An 18,496-nucleotide genomic window follows, 5' to 3' on the forward strand; every position below is an offset into this window, starting at 1 on the left:
CAGAGGGAGACGACTTACTGCTGAATCCTGTTCGGTGCAGCCGCATGCCCCAGCAGGATTGAGCTGCTCCTGGGCGAAAAACAAATACGTTTTAGCTTTAAACCAATTACTTCCTACAGTTGCTAAAATGGCTTTTATTTAGAACCCACTTCTGCTTGCTAATGAGCTATTCTGTTGTGTGTGCCAGCTGCTAACGAAGTTAGACTTCACTGCGTCTCTTGGCTGCGCTTTGCAGACTTTACTGCTTATCTCTACGTGGCTCACCTTTTGTGAGCCAGCAGCATGGCCCTGTGGCTGGGGCAGATGGGGTGCGAAGCCAGGACTGCTGCTTTTCCCCTGATGACAGCGGTTAAGGAATGGATGAGACCAGCCCATAGCAGTGGGTTTTCTGCGCAGGGGGAGGCCCGCTGAGCTGTGAGCAGCTCCAGGCCTGTGGCTGGTCCCACATTTCCAGCACGAGACCCTGCTAAACAGGGTGGGCTGAGATACAACCCAGGGAGGGCACCGTGCCTGACACTGAAGCACCGCACCGCCCGGACCTACCTGGGGCTCTGCCCTGATCTCCTGAAACCAAACACGGGGATTGATTTTTGTTTATTATTTTTTATTTTAAAACCTGTATTTTTCCAGTTGCCATGAAAACACAAGCATGGGCCGCAGGGTGCTGTCCCACTCTTGGCCTCACTCAGGGGTCTTTCACGTGTTCCCCTTCCTGACCCTTAGGGGTGAAAACCTGCAGTGCTTCCTCTGGGACCAGCCTCTCCCCATCCTGCAGGAGGTGATACCCTGAGCCTGGGGAATCTGCCCCGCTCCCCCCGGGGCTCAGCAGAGCCCCCCTGCCGGCAGCGGAGCCCTGCGGTGGGGTGGCTTGCCGAGGACTAGCCTCCCTTGGAGCAGGGTGGATCAAGGCTGGGATTTTGGGCGAGCTGGCATCCCTGCGTCAGAGGTCTGTCACAGCAAGCTGGTGGGAACACGGGGTTTGTCCCTCAGGCTTGGCCTGCTGGCAGCAAGGCTACCACACAGCTTGGGGCTCCAGGGACGTGTCCGTCTTCAGCCAGACCTCTGTGCAGCCGGGGGAGCAGTGCCGTGGCTCCTGCTCCAGGGCCAGACCCCAGAGAAGAGGCCCAGCAGGCTGGACGCCCAGCCTCCTTCGGGAGTGCTCCCTGGTGGTTCGCTTGCCTGGCCAAGGCTCTTAGGGCTGCGCAAGGCAGCAGTGTGCTGTGCTCGTGGTGCAAAGAAGGGGACGGCGGGCAGTGGGGGAAGGGGGACGAACGGACCAGCCAGAAATGCTGGATCAGGGCGGAGGGGGGGGTGTGTCTGGAGCAGCCCCCTCTGCTGCGGAGGGGTTTGCTGCAGGGCTGGGCTTTGTGCTGGGCTCACCGCAGCACTTGGGGCTGGTCACCCTGGGGACGAGGCACCGTTGCTGCAGACCCTAGGGAAAAGCAGGGAGTGGAAAAGGGGTGTTGGGGCGTCCGGGAATCCCTCTGCATCAGGACAGCCCCTGTTCTGGGATGCTTTTCTCTGGGAGTGGCGGCTTGTGAGCTCCTCCTGCCGGCACAGCGCCGGCGGCCCGGGCACCTTCCCGCAGCAGGGGGACAAGCCCGGGTATGGGGGGAAGCGGAGGGGGCCCCGTCCCGAGAACAAGGGCAAACGGCGGCCCAAGCACTGGACGCTGCCTCTTTGTACAAAACACCCCCGAAATCTGCACATGGCCGGTCCCCAGCCCTGGAAACCCTCTCCCAGCGTTTGCTTCCTGCAGTGCAGGGACCACCGTGACTTGCTCGTGACAGACCCCACCGGGGGTGGGCATAGGAGCCCCAGTGGGCACCATGCCAGTCCCCCGGGAAGGGGCACCTACCTGCTCCCGTGATCTCCGTCCCGATGCTGCTGCGGCGCAGTCAGGGCCGTGGGTCCTGGAGCTGCTGTAGCCGAGTGGGAGGTCAGGTCAGCCTGGCCGGGGAGTCCTCGGCAGGTCCCAGGTCCCCACAATGTGCCCCACGGGGAGGCCTGGGAGGAAGAGGAGGGGCAGAGTGGGCCCTGGTGAGGGTGTTGGGGCCCCCAGGGAGCCCCCACTGCTACCCCCGTAGCACCTCTCCACCTGAGAGCGGGGCACGGGGGGGAGCAGGTGCCCCTGGTCATCGGTGACAGCGCGGAGCCCTCCCGCAGCAAGGGCGGCTGGGGAAGGTGGGGTGGGTGTATGGCCAGGTGTCCTGGGGAGGGGTCTAGGCCACAGCTGAGGGGGGTCCCAGGGGGTGCCGGAGGTGCAGGCTGGGGTTGGGGGGGTCCCAGGGGTCCCGGGTGGTTGGGGCCAGGGCTGAGGGGTGGTCCCAGGGGGTCTCAGGCGTGCAGGCTGGAGTTGGGGGGGGGGGGGTCCCGGTGGTCCAAGCCAGGGCTGAGGGGGGTCCCTGGTGGTCGGGGCTGGGGCTGAGCGGGGTCCCGGAGGTGCAGGCTGGGGTTGGAGGGGTCTCAGGGGCCGGGCCCGGGGCGGGCAGCCCGGGGGTCTCCGCCGGCTGGGCTGGGCCGGGCCCGCCACGGTTCCGCAGGGGGAGGGGCCGCCGCGGGCCGCGCGCGCCGTCTCATGGCAACCCCACCTCGTGACCTGGGGCCGCGCGCGCCCCCTGGCGGCCGCGACGGGCGCTGCCGGGGGGCGGGGGCGGGACCCGTGACGTCACGGCACCTGCCCTGCGGCCGGTGCCGGTGTCGGTGCCGGTGCCGGTGCACGGCGGGCGGGAGGGGCGGCGGGGCCAGGGCGGGGGCCGGTCAGGGGGCTCAGGCCGGTGCCGGCTCTGGCCGAGGTGGGGCTGGGGTCGGGCTTAGGGGTCAAGGTCAGAGACGGGAGTCGGAGCTGTGGCGGGCCAGGACTGCCGGCGGGGCAGAGGACCAGGCTCGGCCAGGGCAGCCCCCCGCCCACGGGCCCTCCCCCACTAGCAGCTCTGGGGCAGGTGTGGGGGTCGAGTCAGCGGTGGGGATGGGGGCGAGCACCCGCGGGAGGGTTACCATGGGGGTCAGAACTGACGCGAGGCTTGGGGTCATCGCTAGGTATGGTGAGGGTTAGTGTGGGGTGTCGGGGTCACTGTGGAGGTCGCAGCAGCCTTTGGGTGAGTCAGGCTGGGGTCAGGTTCAGGCTTACGGGCTGCACTGGCACAGGGTCAGGGTTAAGGCTGGGGTGCAGGCACCCTGGTATGGGCACCTGTGCTGTTTGGGACCACCCTCGCCCCCTGCTCGAAGCTCTGACCCCCACCTGCTGGGGGGGGGCGGGGGCTGCGGCAGCTGCATCCTGGCTCCTGCCAGACCTGCCAGCAGCCATGGCTCCCCAGCATGTACCAGTTTGTCCGGCATGGGGCACTCGTGGCCACGTGGCAGCGTGCCCTGGCAGCAGCCCCAGAAAGCACCCATGGGTGCTGCGGGGTTGTGTCAGCAGCATCTGCACAGGGACACCAGGATAGGTACTGCTGGGAACGTGCCAGGTGCCACCACTGTGGCGTTACAGGACCCATCCCGGGATGAGCTTCCGTCCATCACGCCAGTGAATCGGTGCTGACGATTCCCTCAGACCTTCCCAAACACGATGCTGGTGCCAGCAGCTGCCTCCTCCCCGGGCGGCCCAGCTGGGGATGGGTGAGACATGACAGGACAGCACTGTATTCACTTTAATTTATTTCTTTTCGTTTTTTCTTGTTCCAAACTGCAAATCCTGGTGCCAATGGCATCTCATCACGAATAACACCCAATTGCTGAAGCCAATGTGGGGGCGCTGGCAGCGCCGGGCCAGAGGCAGGAGGCTGCTGGGCAGCCAGTCTGGGCGATTCGGGGCTGCCGCGTCCCTGCTTGACACCGAGGGGACGGGCTGGAGAGAAATAAATATTGCTGCGCTAGCAAGGGATGCCTCCGGGAGCAGGGCTGGGAGCTGCCCTGAAAGCCGGGCTGTGGCTGGTGGGGGTGGGGGACACATACAAAAAAAGGGGCCAAAAAAAAAAAAAAGAAAACCAACAAGACTGATGAACCCAAACGAAGTTTGCTTGAAGCCGGGGCTGTTTCAGGGGGGAGGAGAGAGCTGGATTCCTGACTTCAATTTGCACGGCGAGCCCTGGCGGCACAGCCCTGCGCCGCTTGGTGCCGGACCCCGGCGGTGCTGCTGGCTCTGGGCTGGTGGTCGCTCCCCCAGTGGAGCCGAATCGGGGGTGGACACGGGGCCGGTGTGGGGGTTACAATGCTGGGCAGGTGACTTGGTGCCGCATGCCTTCATTGCACATGAGAGCGGCCGCCCGCTCATCACCGTCGCTGTGCTGGCACTGCATGTAGCTGATGCCATGGGGCGAGTAGCTGTGGTGAGTGCAGACGTTGCAGGCGCGGGTCATGGTGCCACCTGTGCTGCTCCTGCAGGCAGAGGGGAACCCCAGCAGCTCCCATCAGTGCTCAGCAGTGCCTGGTGGCACCCCTCGGTGCTCATGGATGCTCAGCAGTGCCCTATTGTCACCCTACTGGTTTCTATCACTGCCATCCAGTGCCTGGTGGCACTCACCAGCATCTGTTGGTGCCCATCAGCTCCCTATGGCACCCATCAGTACCTGATGGCACCTACCAGTGCTCACTGGGTCCATGAGTACCTTGCAGTTCCTAGTGGTACCTATCAGCACCCAGTGCCGCCCATTGGTGCCCATCTGTGCCTGTTAGTTCCCAGCATTGTCTGGTGGTACCCATAGGTGACCCGCAGTGGCCATTAGTGCCAGCAGCGCCCACAGGTGCCCATAGGTCCCCAGTAATGCCCAGTGATGCCCATCAGTGGCCCATGGCACCCACCGGTGCCCACTGGCCCTGTGTCCATCCTGTGCCCCTCACCTGCAGTCACTGCAGGTCCGCTGGCACTCCTTCCGACGGTAGCGGCAGATCAGCGCCCAGATGAGGAGCCCAAGCAGGCTGAGGAGCAGGAGGGAACCCAGAATGGAGCCCACGATGATGCCTGCCTGCCTTCCTCCTGCCGCGGGAGCACAGCCTGTCACTGCCGGCTTCCCTGCCGGCTGCCCACTGGTCACCATGCCCCTGGTGGCACCCTGGCATGCAAAGCCAGTCCCCAGTGGCACCCTGGCACGCAGAGCCAGCCCCTGCTTGTGCAGACCCCCTCAGCTGTGGCACTTACTTGGTGAAGGGCTGAGGTTGAGCTGGCACACAGAGTAGCCCACACGGTTGGTGACGCGGCACTGGTAGATGCCGGCATGCACCTCCGACAGGCTGCGGATTAACAGGTCGCCAGGAGCTCGTCCTGCAGCATGGACAGACAGCCCGGTCAGCCCAACCCTATCGGCACCCGCACTCTGGACACAGGTGCACAGCGACATGGGTGCGTACAGACATGGACACCCACCAACTCATGCACTCACACCTCACCCAGGAGCATCCCCCACACCCAGCAGAGCCCCCCCCCCAGGTAAGCACCAGCACCCACCTTGGATGGTGCCTGAGGGCAGGCGTCCCCCGCCGTAGCCATCAGCCAGCTTGGCCCACTGGTAGGCAAGCGGGGAGGTGCCCCCCCGGCTGTAGCACCGCAGCAGGATGCTGCTCCCTTCTATCAGCTCCCCCTCGGTCCAGCACTGTGGGGTGACTGGCTTCTCTGCAGGGAGAGGGACATCTTCACTGCTAGGGCCACTGGGGGGGGGGAGTCACCTGGGGTGCCCAGAAGGGGGCACATGGGAGCAGGGTGGGTGGGTGGCGTGGGGGGCTCACCTTGCACAGTGACGATGACCTCGTGCACAGCCACGGTGTTTTTCTTCACCCGGCACTGGTAGGTGCCAGTGTCGGAGACCTGCAGGTCGGCCAGGCGGATGGAGGCGTCGTACTGGCTGGGGTCATTTTGCACAAAAGCCACCCGGTCCTGGAGCCCCGAGCCACTGCCGTAGTTGACGTGGTGGTCCTGGTAGGACAGGAACTGGGGGGGGGCAAGCAGAGAGACTGGGCAGGGCTGGTCCGGGTGGGGGGACCCGGGGCTGTCAGCTTGGGAGGGAAATGCACCGCCCGGCACCCCCCTCTGCCTGTTCCTTCCCTGCCCTACCAGACCCTGCTTAGTCCCTTCCCTGTCCTGCCTGGTCCTTCCCAGCCCAGCACGCCCAGACCCTGCTGGCTCTGCCTGCCCTACCCAGACCTTCCCCTCCCCTGCCAGACTTTGCCTGTCCTGCCTGCTCTACTGGGCTTTGGTCCTTCCAAACCCTGGCTGCTCTGCCAGGTCCTTCCTTGCCCTGCCAGACCTTGCCTGTCCTGCCTGCTCAGCTGGGCTCCATCTGGTCCATCCCAGCCATGCCTGCCCTGCCTGCCCTGCCTGCATGGTGGGACAGCAGTTGCTGGGGCAAGTGACACTCACCACATTCTCGGGGCCAGTCCGCTCGGGTGTGATCTGGATCCACTCGATGCCCACACCCTGGGGACCGTTGTCTTCAGGCTCGAGGACATAGGGGCAGCCCAGTTTCACTGAGTCGCCCTTGGCCAGGTACAGCACCTCCCGGCCCTTGCTGTTGATCCTGACGGCCAGGAGCAGAGCTGGGGAGAGAACAGCACCCATTGCACCAGCTAGGGAGCACACAGGCACCCCAAACCTGTGCCCCAGTGCACCCTGACCCCACACCTGACAGCACCCAGCTTGTGGGGAGCAGGAATAGGGCAGGGACCTGTCTGTCAGGATCAGGCACCCACAGGGGCTGGGTGTCCTGGTGGGCTTGAGCACCCATCAGCGCTGGCACCATCTGGGTCCTGCGAAGCTGTGTTGGGGACAAAGGGACATGGCAGGGTCAATGCCACCTGCCTGGCTCTGGCCAACACAGGTGGGTGTTGGGGCAGGAGCAGTCCTGGCTGCAGGTGCTCTGCTGACCATGGGGTGCATCCAGCACCCTGGGGTGCCCCGTGGCTGGGCAGGGACTCCCTCCATCCTCGGTGACATTGCTGCAGGAGTGGGTCCAAGTGCAGGGATCCATCAACGCCTACCTGGCATGAGACCCAGGAGCAGGAGCAGGCTGGCGCCGTGCCCTGCCATGACGCTGCAGCCGTGCCGGGCCGGTGAGGAGGAGCGGGAGCGGAGGAGGCTCCGAGGCGACAAGGCAGCCAGCCGTGCGGGGCTGCTTTTACATGCTGGGCTGGGGCGCTCCTCCCTGTGGGGCGGATGCCTTTGGGATGACTGAGTGGCTCCAAGCTGTGCGTGAGTGATGCCGCCCTGCTCCACTCCCTACCCGGTAATTAAGCATCGCCATGGTATGGGCTACCATCGAGCCAGACCCAGGCTGGGGGCCACTGCAGGCAGTGCAGGCAGGGAGCACCAGCACACCCAGGGGCATCTGGAGCAGCGATCCAGGGGGCCATGGACACCACAGCACCCAGTGGCTGGTACACTAGTGTGGGTACTGATGGGATGAGTGTGCCTGGTGGGACTCTGCAGTCCTGGGTGCCTGGGACTCTGTGGGAGCAGCCCAAGCATGGCTGAGCACCACAGCTACATGGAAGTGCCAGCTTCGCCCCATGCAGGTCCCAAAAAGATTTTGGTCTTGGAGCAGGACTTGGGGCATTTGGAAGAGCTTAAAGGTGTGGTTTGACCATGAGCTTAAGCTCTTGCAGATCCCTCCTCTGGTCCTGCCCCCTCAGCAAACGAGCATGTGGGAACTGCAGCACCCACCAAGCCTGTGCTGGTGGCACTGCTGAAATGCAGTGCAGAGACCTGGCTGGTGCTCCAGGCCATGGCACACTGCACAGGGACACTGTGGCATGGCAACAAGAGGGGCAGCACATCCTGGACCACGCTCAGCACAGCGGAGGGGACAAGCAGTGTGGCTGGAGGAGCCTGGGACAGACAAAGGGGAGGAACAGAGTGGCTGAAACCTGCTGGAATCTGAGGGCAAGAGTCGGGGACAGGGATGCTCAGCAGGGATGCAGGAGTTTGGGATGGGGATGTTTAGCTGTGGGTGCTGGGTGCCACACTGGGGATGCTCAGCTGGTAGACAGCCCTAGCTATGGGCACTCTTCATGCCTGCATCCATTGGAGGGGGATGAGCCCCCACACCGGGCTGCTCTGGTGCTGTGGGCCAGGTCAGGGCCCATGTCCAGCTCACCTGTGCCCTGCCCTGCAGCACTGCTTGGCCATGCTAGTGCTTTCCACACCTTTCCACACCACGACTGCCCCAGCCGGCTGGGCAACACCACCCAGCCGGTCCCAAACAGTACCCGGGGCCAAGAGCTGCTCCATTTACTGGCCCCAAGCTGAGCTCACTGCTGCCAGTTAACCCTTACCGGCCCTGTGCTGGGAACTGGGGCCGAGTCTGGCACGTGTTTTGCCGCGTCTGTGATTTCAGGGCCCCCTGTGCAGGGTCTGGCCCCAGGGCAGCACCGAGGCGTTGAGGGATGCCGCCTGCCGGGGCTGCTCCCGCGTGGCAGGGTCTGTTCCTGCCATGACGGGGCTGTGGCTCACTGTGGCTCGGGGCTCCTTCCTGGCGTGGTGCTGGCTCCCCAGCCTGACTCCTGCATTCCTTGGTGCAAGGAGGTCTAACTCACGCACAAAGGGTGGGGAAGCCACTCCACCCTGGCTGGTGGCCCACTGGTGGTCACAGCGCCCTGCGGCTGGTGTGGTGGCTTTGAAACCCTCCAGGCTGAGCCTGGCCTAGAACAAGGCTGTGACTGCCTGGCCAAGGTGGTGACCGAGAGCAGCACGGCTGGCGCGTGGCCGCTGGGGCCTGGGGATGGACAGCCCAGCCTAGCAGAGAGCACTGCACATGCTTTGTGGGCCAGGCACCAGCGCCGAGGCCCCAGGGGCCCCAGAGAGCTTGGCAGCCCTGGGGGCTTCCTCAGGGTTGGGGTCAGGTCTGAGGTGGCAGATGCAGGCAGAGCCGGTGACACGATTCAGCCCCTGCCCCAGAAGGGACAGCACAGCCCCACAGCACCTGGCTCCATCACACCATGGGGACGAAGACAAGGAAGGGATAACAAAAGGCTATGGCATTTTTTCCTTGCTATTTACCCAACCCAAGAGACTCAGTGTTCACAGCAGAGTCCTCCGAGCTGTCCCCCTGCCCTGGGCAGTCTCACCTTTGCCAGCTCTCCTTATTTTTCAGCTGCTCTGACAATTAATCAGAGCCACTCCTACAGGATCCCAGCCCTCTGAAACTGCCAGTCTCTATCCAAATGGATTTTAAACGTTTGCATCATGCTTCGGTCTCTTTGGTTTGCCCCTGAAGAAGGCCACTGCCGCAGGGCCTGGAGGTGACACCTCGGTGAGAAGGTGGCACTGCCAGGGCTGATGCAGCTGTGGGCAGCCAGGGCTGTGCGTGTAGAAAAGAGCTTGCCTGGCTCACGGGGACCCCACCTGAGCCACCCCGCGCAGGCTGAGAGCACCCCTGCCGGTTCGGTGATACCAAGCTGCACTGAGGGCCTGGGGATGCTCCTGGCCCCTCCAAGGACATGGGCCACCTCTGACAGCTTTCTGCCAGTGGATGTGGGGAGGCGGGCAAGGGGCAACCTCCATCCCAGGAGTGGACAGTGAGCCTTTGGGCTACTCCACTCCCAAGGGCAGCTCCTGGCCCGCAAACCTGAGACGAGAGAAGGTCGAAAGATACCATCTGCTCCACAAACATCTTTGTTCCTCTGTTTGTAGAAAATTCAGCCTAAGAAAATGGGAACCCCTAAGTTGCTGGGGAACATGAGCTCTGCTCCTTGTGGGACTGAGCCTGGCCAGGGGCTGCGCTTGCTCGGCTCAGGGCCCTTCGCTCCACCTGGGCGCAGTACTTCTCAGGGATGCCAGAGGCTCTGTGGAGGAAAAAAAATCATCAGGCACCCTGTGCTACACCAGAGCCAAGCTTTAGGACTGTGGCCCCGGAGTGGATCTTGTTTGATGAGGATGCAAAGGAACCTGTGAGGTGGGAAGTCAGGAAGGACTTTGGGACATGCAGTGAACCAGGGAAGTAAATGGCTGCTGGCAGCACATCACCTGAGCTCCCGCATCTTCTGCTGCTTGAGCTGGGTGATACGCTGGCTGCGCTGGTGGGCCTCCTCCTCAAGCCGCTGGCACTCCTCAAAGGCAGCCACCCGCTCCTGTGCCAGCTGCTGCTGGCGCTCCCGCATCTGGCGCTGGATATCACTAGCATAGGCAAGCTGCAGACCTGCCCTCCGTGCTTCCTCTGCCTTCTCCTTCTCCACCTGCTCCTTCTGGGCCCTGCAAGAGAGCTCAGGGCAGATGAAAGGCCCCACTCCAGCCCTGGCACGTGCCAATACCTGCCTGCAGGGCCTTGGCCAGCACCAGACCCACCGGCTGCGCTGACTTGTTGCTGGGAGCCCCCATGGCAGCCCCCCTACTGCCATGTCACCCATCCTTTGGCCCTATTTTGCAAGGCAGCGCCCAGCCGTCTTGCCAGCGAGCTCCTAGCGCCATCCTTCTCACCTGAGGGTCTTCTCAAACTCGTGGCGGTCCTGCTGCACGTGCATGGCCATGGTGTGCTCCCGCTGGGCAATCTGCTCCAGGCGGCTCTGCTTCAGCATCTGGTTCATCTCAGCCCTTCTCTGTGCCACCTCCTTCTCCTTGCGCCGCCACTCTCGCTCAGCAGCCTCTTGGCTGCGCTTGGCCCTCAGTGCATCCTGCCAACGGGGGACAGTGGTGACACGGAGGGGTTGTGGAGGATTTAGCCTCAGGGGGAGCTACGGGAGCACTTGACTGGGGTTTTGCCTCTCTCCCCGTACCATGGCCAGCATTGCTCTAGAACCTCACCTGGCTCCAGGTGCTGGTCCAGACCTGCAACACCCCAGTAGACCTATCACATCCAGGGGAGCTTCCACTTTGCTGGGGCGGTGGCAAGTGAGCCAGCATGGGAGCACATGGCATGTCAACAAGCTGCTCACCTGCTCTGCCTGACGGTCCCGGGCCCTCTCTTGCATGGCTCTCAATTGTGCCATCTCCTTCTCCTTCTCCCAACGGATCCTCTCCTGCTCAGCTTCAACCTCAGCCTCACGCTCCTGCAAGGGACAGAGCCTTGTGGCAGCTCCCTGTGGCACCTCTGCTGCCTGATGAACCTATGCCAGTGCCACATACACTCAGTCCGATTACCATTTTCTGCCTCTGGTACTCAAGCACCCGCTTGTCTGCCATCCTCTCCAGCTCCCGCTGCTCCTCCTTGCGTCTCTGGTTCTCATCGTTGATGCGTTTAATCTCAGCCTGGATCTTCTTCTGTTGCTCCTGTTTTCGCTCCAAGTCCTGAAAGAGGGTCAGAGGGTGACAGGGTAAAGCGCTGCAGCACAAAGCTCTCCCACTGCTCCTCCCCATGTGCCTTTCTGAGGGCCCAGAAGCACACTTGGGGCAAGGGAAGGCTCAGCAGCTCAGGTCACTTTCTGAGGATGGCTTAGCTTCTTCCCCAGAGCTTTAATTCTGCCAGGTGTTGTCTCCACACACCAAGCCTGACTTAGCCAGCACTGGGTCGCCCTTCCGACAACGTGAAAACCTAACTCCAGTCTCCCCTGCTCCCTGGCACCTCGCTGGTCGCACCTGCAGGTCCTCCATCTTCAGCTTCTCCAGGTACTCCAGCAGCTGCTGTGCCTCCTGGTCCCGTTGCTTGGCTCTCAGAGCCCGCTCCTCTGCATTCTGCTCCATCTGTTTCACAAGCTCCTGCCTCCCTCTGGAAAGAAGAAAGCAGAAGGGTTCCCTCTGGCTCTGTCACACTCCCAGAAGCAGAAATGCTGGCACAGACATCAGGTGGTGTGTCTGCTGCCTCATGCTGCCCAGTCCATCTGCAGTGACCGGGAGCTGTGGTGTGAAGCCAGCAGCCGGAGGATACCCTAGCTTTGGCACAAGGCCTGGGAAGGGGACAGATGCCTCTGCAGGGAAGAGGGGCCCTTCTGCAAACCTGATCAGCTCCTGCTTCCTCTTGCGCTCCAGTTCCTCCTGCATCTCATCAGCCTTTTTCCTCTCCACCTCCATCATCTTGGCCAGGCGCTTCTCTTCTTCCTCCAGCTCTTTTGTGATGAGCTGCTTCTCGAGGATCTGCGTGTCACGGATCATGTGGCACTTGGCACCAAGGATCAGCTGTGGGGACAGCAGGTCTCCCTGGTCTCTGAGCCAGAGCTGGCAGCAGCAGCAGGGACAGACACACAGATGAGGAGGGGGGAAAGGGGAGAAGAGGAAGACCCTGGGTAGCAGCAAGTGGAGCGGGGTTTAGGTCTAGAGTAGCTAGGTGAAGTTCACGGGGGCTCTCAGCAGCCTGTCCACACAGGCAGCTCAGGCAGGTCTTGATGCAGGCAGGAGGCCCTGTGGTGCTGGGTGATGTATGGGAGCCTCTGGTCCTACCTCATTGAACTCCTTGATCTCGTCTTCCTGCTCCATGCGCATCCTGCTTGCCCGCTGCAGCAGGTACTGGGCCCGCTCCCGTGCTGCTTCCTCCAGCTCACTCAGCTTCTCTGTCTGCTGCTGCAGGATGGCCTTCTGCTTCGCCGCACTTTTGCGTGCGCTCACCGCCTCCTGAAGGGACAGGTAGGGCTGCTGAAAGCCAGACACCCTCCTGGGGCAGCCCTGCAAGGCTGAGCCTGCCCGAGGGTGCTGTGGGGCTGTCTGACTCACAAGGGGCACACTCCAGCACTGCCAGGGTCACCATGGGCTGGGGGAACAAGCAGTGTGGCACTGCTGGATGCAACCAGCGTGGGATTTCTTCCCCATCCACAGACCAGTCAAACCCAAGGGAACCTGCACAGCCATTCCTGGGCTGTGGATCAGTGGAGACCCAAAAAGCGCAGCCATGCTGCCTCCCCTGCACGCTGCCCTGGCGGCAATGGGCACACCAAAATGAGGGCAAAGAAGGGATGAAGGTGGTGGCCCCTGAGCAGAGCTCCAGGGACAGCCCCAGCTGTCGCATCTCTGACCTACAAAGTTGGCTCTACCTGGATGCATCCACCTCCACCCACAGCCCGAGACCTGTCGGCAAGCAGGGAAAGAAGGAGCAGGAGGGGCAATGCCTACGAGAACGGCTTCCTTCTCCGCTTTGAGGGCTGCCAGCTTGGCCTCACGCTGCTCCGTGGTCAGGACTCGAGCTGCTGCTTTAATGCGCTGGAAATCCTCCTGACCAATAATAAGGGATGCTGCTGGCTTCTCTGCAGGGATGCTGTGGGTATGGGGAAGAGGGCACAGAGAGAAAGCAGTCAGTGGCATGGAGTCTCCAACAGCTCCCTCCATTCCCTGCCCTCCCTGGGCTGCCCACACTGGGGGCGGCAGGAGCGGCTCCACAACCAGGAGTCACCTGAGAGCAATGCAGGAAGCACCTGAGCTGTGGGGACCTGACTCTCCTGGACAGAGGGGAGGAAGAAACAGAAAGTGCAGTGAAAGTGGCATTGTGCTGTGATGCAGGGGGAGAGGATCTTCAGCAGGGTAGCCAGGGACCTCCCAGGAAAACCCCAAAATATTCAGCATGGCCCTGGTCAGCCCCAATAAAAAATGCTGAAAGTATTTCAGTCCAACTTGGCCTTCCCAGCACTCATTTGAGGAAAATTCTGACCACTGCCCTCACTCCTTTTCCAGCGGGACATGATTCTCATCCCTGGCCCCCCAGACTGACTATCGCTGCTCTTGCTTGTCCAGACAAAATGTTCTGTCTGGACAGATTTTTGGGGAGCAGGAGCTGCCTTTTCACTCTGTTTAATGACACTCAACTTGCTTAGGCTCCAGATCTGCACAGCACAGCTTGACTTTGGCTCTGCTGCCCCAGGAATCCACCCGGCACGAGACAATGAAACGCCACACTGCCCCAAACATGGAGCACCGTCTCCCCTCCCAGCACTGGCAGGTGTCCCTCCAGCCATCACCCTGGCTTTGTGGACACTGCAGAGCCACAAACTCTGCCCATGACTCATGCTGTGGTTTAGAGGAAATCACCAAAGCTCTTGGTGCCCCCATTTCCCCACTTGTAAAAATGTGGATAATAATACAGGACTGTTTTCCAGAGGAGTTGTAAGGAGTTAATTACTCTTTGTATTACTCAGATACCATGGTGACGCGTGTGGTGTAGGAGCGTATATTAACAAAATGCACAGAGCACTTTGAAGATGTTCAGGGCTAAGAATTTACTCATTACTATTGTGTGTCACCTTTCATCCACCCTTGTGAATATGAACAGATACCTGCATAATGATCGTTCAAGAGCTGCATCACAGCATCGGATTCCAGGACGCTTTAAAGAATGGTTAATGGTCACAACGGCACTAGTAAATGTAATGATACAGTGGCCACTGCTTTAGTCGCCCCAGTGTTTGGGTGACCAGCCTGGGATGTCTAGGGCCTGATTTTCAGGAATTAAACCAGCATGAATGGTTTCCATCAGCTTCAGCTGGAGCTGCAGCCACGCGACACATCTGCAAATCGGCCCTCAGCTTCAGCAGCAGGGGCAAATAAGAACATGAACATACAAAACCAGGTACCAGCGTCAAAAGCCTGAACCAGTGCCGCTGTGCCATTTCACTCTCCACAAAACCCAAACTCAAACCATCCGCAGGGCGGGTGTCACGTTTTACGGGGTGTAAGAGCATTACACAGAGGTTGAAAACAGGAAGCAAAGATGAATCTTGCACCAAACGACAACTACAAGGAAAATTTAGGGAGGTTAAAATGAAGCTAAATTGGAGCTGGCCAGGATAATGGCCCTATTGTCTATGTGCTGGAGGCTTTTAATGAAGTGTAGTAATTAGGGCCAGGGTTCTTGCAGTTCAGTCTTGTTTATAAAACTTCCCTGTAGAGAAACACACAGCTGCCAGTGTGCAGGGGCTGTGGGTGATGCTCCACTACCTTTCTCACACGGGGCTTTTGGGTAACAGGGCACAGGGGGCAGCATCTGATATGTGATGGAGGCACGTGCCACCCTGTGGGGCTGTTCAGCCCAGAAGGAGCTTTTCTGTCTTCTGAGAAGGTTTTATGTTGCTAATTACTGGTTCTTACAATGATTCAGTGCCTCTTGTCAAATGCCTAGTGCTTGTTGGCTTCATTGCTGCCCAAGCCAGGCATATCGGAGCACTGCTGCCCGTCCCTCCTCCTCTGAGATGTCCTGGCTAGTGGCAGGACAAGCTCTGTGCACTGGGATGGTGCTGTGGCAGACACACAGGACCCCAAAATCTCTTCAGAGCTGCTACTCAGGCACAGACTTACATGAGGTCACGGATTAAGTCCTTGGTGATGAGACGGGTGGTCTCAGGCTTGTGCCCACCAGCGGGTGACACTTTTGGGGCAGTCTGCACATCCTGAAGGATCACAACAGGGCTGCTGGAGCACGGCTGCTGCAGGCTCTACAAGAAAGGACGGCGTTTACTCTGGCTTTCCTGCCACCAGCCCATGCCTAGCTCTCTGCCCCCAGCTCCTAGACACAGAAGTGCTTCTGGCACGAGAGGCCGCAGGTTCCCCTGAGCTCTGACAAAGCCTCTCACCCCACCGAGACCACTGACATCAGGGCATGGGAAGGGTTTTTCCCTGGCAGCCCCAGTTCTGAAGGCCTGATGCGGACAGCAGGAAAACCAAAAATACCCCTGCAGCACTGGTTTTACTATAAAAATCTGGGTGTTAGTCTCTCACCCAGATGTGAAACAAACATGAGCTGACAGCTGCTTGCTCAGGGCGAGACTTCACAAATGCTCAAGCATCACCTCAGCTACCTTGAGCTGATGGCAGCTGGCCCCTGCCCCACTCCTCACCATGGCCACTGGCACCTCTGTCCTGCTGAGCCCCACGGACTCAGGAAAAACTGAGTGGAAACCAACACAGACTGACCCAAACTCAGTGGGAGCTGGGGGGGGGGGGGGGGGGGTCTGGGGAAGGAGAAGCAGGGGCAGCTTGAGGGCTGGCCTTGCAGGACGATCAACCCACAGACAGCACTGGGCAAAAACCAGTCCTCCCAGTACAGCCTGAACTAGTTCGGGTCCCTTTGCCTGAGCCGTGGCTGCCACCTAGTGAAGTGTCACCTAGCTGTGGGGTGACTTGGGACGCTCTGCATCCCCCAGGCAGGGTGGGCACTGGCTGCCCCCAGAGGGGTGGGAGCAGGTGAGGGGTGTCCCAAACATGCATGGTGCCCCCTCCACCACCACCCCCCCGCCTCTGATCAGGCCACAGAGTCTTTGATAACAGGGGCGGGCATCCTGTCCACCCCAGGGTGAAGGTGGACAACCCGAAGCGTTTCGGAGCAACTCTGCAGAACAAACCCCCAGCAGCTGAGCAGGACAGTCCCCAGCCAGGAGATGGGAGCCCAGCCGGGCGGTTTGGCTTCCCAAGCCCAGGGGCGCTTCCCCGAGCCCAACCACAGTGTAGGCGTTCCCAGCGAAATCCTCACCCGGGTCAGGGAACCACAAGAGCTAATCTAAGGTACACACAGATGTGTGGTTTCCCTTGGACTTCTATTTACTAGTTCAGCTTTAAAATCTTAAGCGACTGCTGAAACAGATCCTACAGCTGGCCAGGCACTGAGCAGCTCCCTGGGAACTTGCTGCAGGCAATATTTCCATTTCACAGGTCTGCATTATTTCTATTTTACAGGTCTGAGGGCCCTGAAGTACAGGGTCTCTCGCAGCCCAGCACGGCAGATGCTGGAGCAGCTTCCGAATCACTGTGGGCCCAAAGCCTGAGCTGTTGAATTAAAAGCTTTAGCACTGAAACACCCAAGCAAACAAAGGTGATAGTGTTACTGCGGCAAGGCCACACATCCCCAGAGCCAGGAGAACTCCTTGGACTAGACTTGGATTAGGCTCAGGGAATTCAATTAACACCCAGATGAGCATCATGACATTTTTATCTAACTGCCTTGAAGGCCTCCAAGGAAATGGATCATAAACCTGCCCAGGGCTCCTTGGCTCGCAGGGCATCCGAGGCACACGGACCCGGCAGTCCCAGGGCAGGCTGCTTGCTGGGAGTGCTCCCGACCGCCTGCCCCACGAGGCAAACCATCCGCACAGCCTCCAGTTGGGAGCGGAGGTAATCTTCGTTACACATTTCCTTCCTCTCCTCTGAAAAGCCAAAGGGATTTGGCAAGTCTCTTTGAACATATTTGTTTCAAGTGATCAGGCCCAGGAGAGGAAACGACAGCCACAAACACCCCCTGCCACAGAGGAACAAGCCCCTTGAACACAGCGCGGCTCCCTCATGGCAGCCCTCGCAGAGACCCCCAGTGTTTCATCAGCCAAAGAGACAGTGAGCGTGAGATAGGCCAGAGTCCAGCGGTGTCTAACCTGGCCCGTATGTCATAACCTGTGTCAAAGACGACACGAAGGGTGGGGAGAGCCAACAGCTGGAGCCACGAACTCAACCTGCCACAGGGAGAGCACCTGGGAGTCAATAAAGGAGGTGGAGGAAGCAGCAGCAGGGGAAAGGCACACAAAACATCACCCTTCCCTGGAAAATACCATCATCCGCCTCAGTGACAGTGGCTGTGGCTCTCCTGTGGGAGCTGGGGACAGCTGAGGGACGAGCATGGAGGAAGCGAGTCTTTTCCTTACAAGACCGGAGAGGAAAGAGCTGCTGCTCTCTGTTTATCCCCTCTCTCAGTGGCCAGGGCATCCAGCCAGAAGGTCAGAGACCTGCTGCAATTCTGCCTCGTCTCCAAGGGGACTGATTTCGTAGCTCACTGATGAAAGCCTAAATATGCTGGCAATGATCTCTCTGGAAGCTTCCAGCCCCTGCTCCAAGGGCTCTCTGTCCCACATGAAATAACCACTGTCTAATGCACAGACCCCGTAATGCCGGCTCCTCTCCTTTACCAGGGCGTCTCACCTCCCAAGCTTCTTTTGTCTCACTAATTAACTAATTGCTCCGTGAAAAGTGGATGCCTGTGGCGTCAAGGAGGACAGTTACGCACAGCCCCCGGTCCGGTGGCCCTGGCACGCTCCCAGGAGGCACGGGTGGGGGTGGCACGCTCCCAGAAGGAACCGCATGTTGGGAACCCACAGTGGGGCGAGGAATTCAGGGCGCAGAGGTGGCAGGGCCCAGGCAGGGCTGGCCAAGGCTGTGACAGCATCCCTCACCCGGCAGATACGGAAAACAAAGAACATGGAGGCAACGTGGTGGAGAAGAGCCTCCAGTGAGCAAGCCAGCATGAGCTGGGGGGCTGAGGCACTGGGAGCCCCCTGCCTGGGGCGTGCCTGGGGAGCACCGGGCAGGGCCCCAGCACCACGGTGCGCTGGGTGGGACAGAGCTGGCTCCGGCCTGGTGAGGTCCCGGGCACCCCGACCCCCTCCGTGGCCCTGCGCGGTGCAGGGGGTCGGGCAGCCGGCGGTGGCCCCACGGTATCCCGGCCGCCTTACCTGGCGCTCCCTGAGCAGCATCCCACCCGCCGCGGTGCTCCGGGCCGTCCCGTCCCGGCGGCGCGGCTGGCTGGGGGCCCGGCGGGGCAGGGGGGCCGGGCCCGGTGCACCGGGGCTGGCCGTGCTCACCATCCCGCTCCGCTCGGCCACCGCCGCCCGCCGCCATGGCAACCGCGACCCCCCGCGCTCCCCTGGAAACGGGGGCGGGGCGCTCCCGAGCGCGCGCAGG

At 61.0% G+C, this 18,496-nt stretch overlaps 2 protein-coding genes across 2 annotated transcripts; both read right to left on the reverse strand.

Annotated features, from left to right (window-relative positions):
• Positions 1–3,651: 3,651 nt before the first annotated feature.
• VSIG8 (V-set and immunoglobulin domain containing 8) lies at positions 3,652–7,078 on the reverse strand. The gene is made up of 7 exons (XM_040618788.1): positions 6,970–7,078; positions 6,353–6,528; positions 5,722–5,923; positions 5,444–5,608; positions 5,138–5,260; positions 4,840–4,975; positions 3,652–4,377 (listed from the first exon to the last, which is right to left on the reverse strand). The coding sequence occupies exons 1-7, from the start codon at positions 7,016–7,018 to the stop codon at positions 4,206–4,208; spliced, it is 1,023 nt and encodes a 340-aa protein (XP_040474722.1). The 5' UTR covers positions 7,019–7,078; the 3' UTR covers positions 3,652–4,205.
• Positions 7,079–9,647: 2,569 nt separating this feature from the next.
• CFAP45 (cilia and flagella associated protein 45) lies at positions 9,648–18,467 on the reverse strand. The gene is made up of 11 exons (XM_040618610.1): positions 18,268–18,467; positions 15,134–15,270; positions 12,962–13,103; positions 12,296–12,466; positions 11,856–12,034; positions 11,498–11,627; positions 11,063–11,209; positions 10,858–10,971; positions 10,403–10,596; positions 9,953–10,177; positions 9,648–9,771 (listed from the first exon to the last, which is right to left on the reverse strand). Exons 1-11 carry the CDS (start codon positions 18,397–18,399, stop codon positions 9,648–9,650), a joined length of 1,695 nt encoding a protein of 564 aa, XP_040474544.1. The 5' UTR covers positions 18,400–18,467.
• Positions 18,468–18,496: the final 29 nt, after the last annotated feature.

Source organism: Falco naumanni, chromosome 20 (genome assembly GCF_017639655.2).
Source record: "Falco naumanni isolate bFalNau1 chromosome 20, bFalNau1.pat, whole genome shotgun sequence".
NCBI lineage: Eukaryota > Metazoa > Chordata > Aves > Falconiformes > Falconidae > Falco > Falco naumanni.

Bases quoted from the DNA above. Each gene is read 5' to 3' on its own strand.
- VSIG8 (XM_040618788.1), bottom strand. From the start codon at position 7,018: ATGGCAGGGCACGGCGCCAGCCTGCTCCTGCTCCTGGGTCTCATGCCA. The intron at 5,924-6,352 runs GTGAGTGTCACT...GCCCCCCCCCAG, and splicing joins GGACTGGCCCCGAGAATGTG to TTCCTGTCCTACCAGGACCA. The intron at 5,261-5,443 runs GTGGGTGCTGGT...TCCATGCTGCAG, and splicing joins GCCCTCAGGCACCATCCAAG to GACGAGCTCCTGGCGACCTG.
- CFAP45 (XM_040618610.1), bottom strand. From the start codon at position 18,399: ATGGTGAGCACGGCCAGCCCCGGTGCACCGGGCCCGGCCCCCCTGCCC. The intron at 10,972-11,062 runs GTAATCGGACTG...TGTCCCTTGCAG, and splicing joins AGTACCAGAGGCAGAAAATG to GAGCGTGAGGCTGAGGTTGA. The intron at 10,178-10,402 runs GTGAGAAGGATG...GCTCTCTTGCAG, and splicing joins GAGTTTGAGAAGACCCTCAG to GGCCCAGAAGGAGCAGGTGG.